Source organism: Limulus polyphemus, unplaced genomic scaffold, assembly GCF_000517525.1.
Source record: "Limulus polyphemus unplaced genomic scaffold, Limulus_polyphemus-2.1.2 Scaffold7022, whole genome shotgun sequence".
Taxonomy (NCBI): Eukaryota; Metazoa; Arthropoda; class Merostomata; order Xiphosura; family Limulidae; genus Limulus; species Limulus polyphemus.
Window position 1 is genome coordinate 5309 of NW_013672632.1, and position 1950 is coordinate 7258.

The 1950-nt window shown below is 29.3% G+C and overlaps 1 protein-coding gene across 1 annotated transcript in view; it reads right to left on the reverse strand.

Moving 5' to 3' along the window:
* LOC106474281 (large proline-rich protein BAG6-like) overlaps window positions 1–1950 on the reverse strand; it is a gene marked incomplete at its 3' end in the record, with an annotated part of 40978 nt that overhangs the window by 3244 nt on the left and 35784 nt on the right. The window contains exons 5-6 of the mRNA XM_013934970.2: window positions 522–748; window positions 146–217 (exon numbers count right to left, since the gene is read on the reverse strand). Of these exons, the coding sequence (XP_013790424.2) occupies window positions 146–217; window positions 522–748 (299 nt within the window). The remainder of the gene's footprint in view (window positions 1–145; window positions 218–521; window positions 749–1950) is intronic.

A 1950-nucleotide genomic window follows, 5' to 3' on the forward strand; every position in this document is an offset into this window, starting at 1 on the left:
ACGGGCTGGGAGGAATCCACCCAGCTCGTAATGGAAGGGTTAATAAATCAAAGTAAAAAGAACATACTTTCAGAAGCACAGTGCTGAATTCAAATACTATACATTAATCAAGATAATTAAACTTATTTCATTACTTGCTACTTACTGAAGTACGAGACATGACAGTAGCATTTCTTCCTATTTCTCCCATTCCTGACACAACATCTTGCACAATTTGCTAAATAATGATAATAAATTACTTTTAAGTTTTCAAGCTATAATTTTCTAATATTTATTAAAACATATTGCTTATCTTTGCTTTGAAACACACAGCTCTTTAACTTTTATCATATAAATGAAAGAAAATAAATGGTCTGTACTTAAATATTAGAATGATAATATTTATTGATTTGATGAATATCTAAATCAAGAGTATTGAAATTAATTAATTAAATCGTTTTTAGTTTTAAAAGTTATTTTACAGCCAAATTTCAACTGTTTATAATGCCTGTAATACTTTTTGATCCAAGATTTTATAATACCTGTACATCTGTAGGATCAACCAAATCCTGTGGGATTGTGAAAGCACCCAAAAGAAAACTACCCCCATCCCTGTGGTGATGATGATGATTGTGATACTGTCCTCCATTAGGACGAGAAGAACTGGATGATGAAGTAGTAGTGGTGTTGCTAGAAGTAGAGGATGCAGTAGTGGGAGATACAAGGGGTGGTGGACGCTGAACCAGATGGATGACCTTACCATTAACATCTAGAAAATGCAAAAAGTTTTACCTGAATGACTATGCAGAAACTACTCATTGTATGATAATATAATACAATTCTAATGCTTTTATCATTCTCATGAGAACAAGTTGAAAGTCTGTGAGTCTTCGTAAGCTCTAAATCACTGCTTATTATCTTATTTACCATTAAATATATACATACATGTATGTAATCACTCTAAAAGTGAAACAAATTGGTCAAGTGATCACATCATTACACAGCATCATTTGTTTGTTTTTGTGACGTGTGCTTGTCATGGCCATCTTAAGAAACTATTTACTGCCATTTTACTGCATCAAAATAATCTTAACTGTTACTTTTCCCATTGAGTTGGTAATATTAACAATGATAATTTTTTGGCTAGCTCACTCAGTTTGTGCAGTTTGGTTTATAATTAATTCCTAAAAAGTTAAAATATGCTGCTAATTAAGAAAAGTTTAACAACCTTTCTACATAGAGTTACATTTCTAACTAATGACATTGTTTAACCATAAATCAAAATTAAAATCTCGAGAGCTATGTACAAACCCAAAAAATACCTCTATTTAAACATTAATACCAAAATACACCATCATTTGTTGAACAGACATACAAAAACTAAGAACATTATATATATTAAACATCTGAGTAAATTAAATCCATTTTCAATAATGATGAATAAATAAATAACACAGATAACAGATAAACAATGGAATACCAATTCTAAATCATTTAGGTTTTTCTGATTAGAAATTATTCCAAAATATAAAATCACACATTATGCATATTATACATTGTCCCAAAAGTTGGTTTTCATGTGAAAATCCCTAATTTTCTTTGTTTACAAGTACAACCACTGTTGAACTATTTCAGCATCGGCTCAGTCCCTGGGACTAACCTCATAACAATTTTATGCTTGTTATAGTTTTCATGCTATAACTTTTAAATAAGTAGGCATATGTTAATGAAATTTGGCAGATTATCAGTAAATATTACAATTCTTTAACCCGTTTCTTGCCATGACCATATTGTCTTATTATGAGGACAAAATCACATTTGTAAATTGAAAAAAATGATAGAGAACTTATCTTTTATTGGATTTCAGATTTTATTTTAGTAAATAGTAGCATAACATTCAATTATTTGTACAAAATTATATTAGTTAATGAAGTTTAAAAAGGAATTTAATGAAAAAATTCCTAAAATATG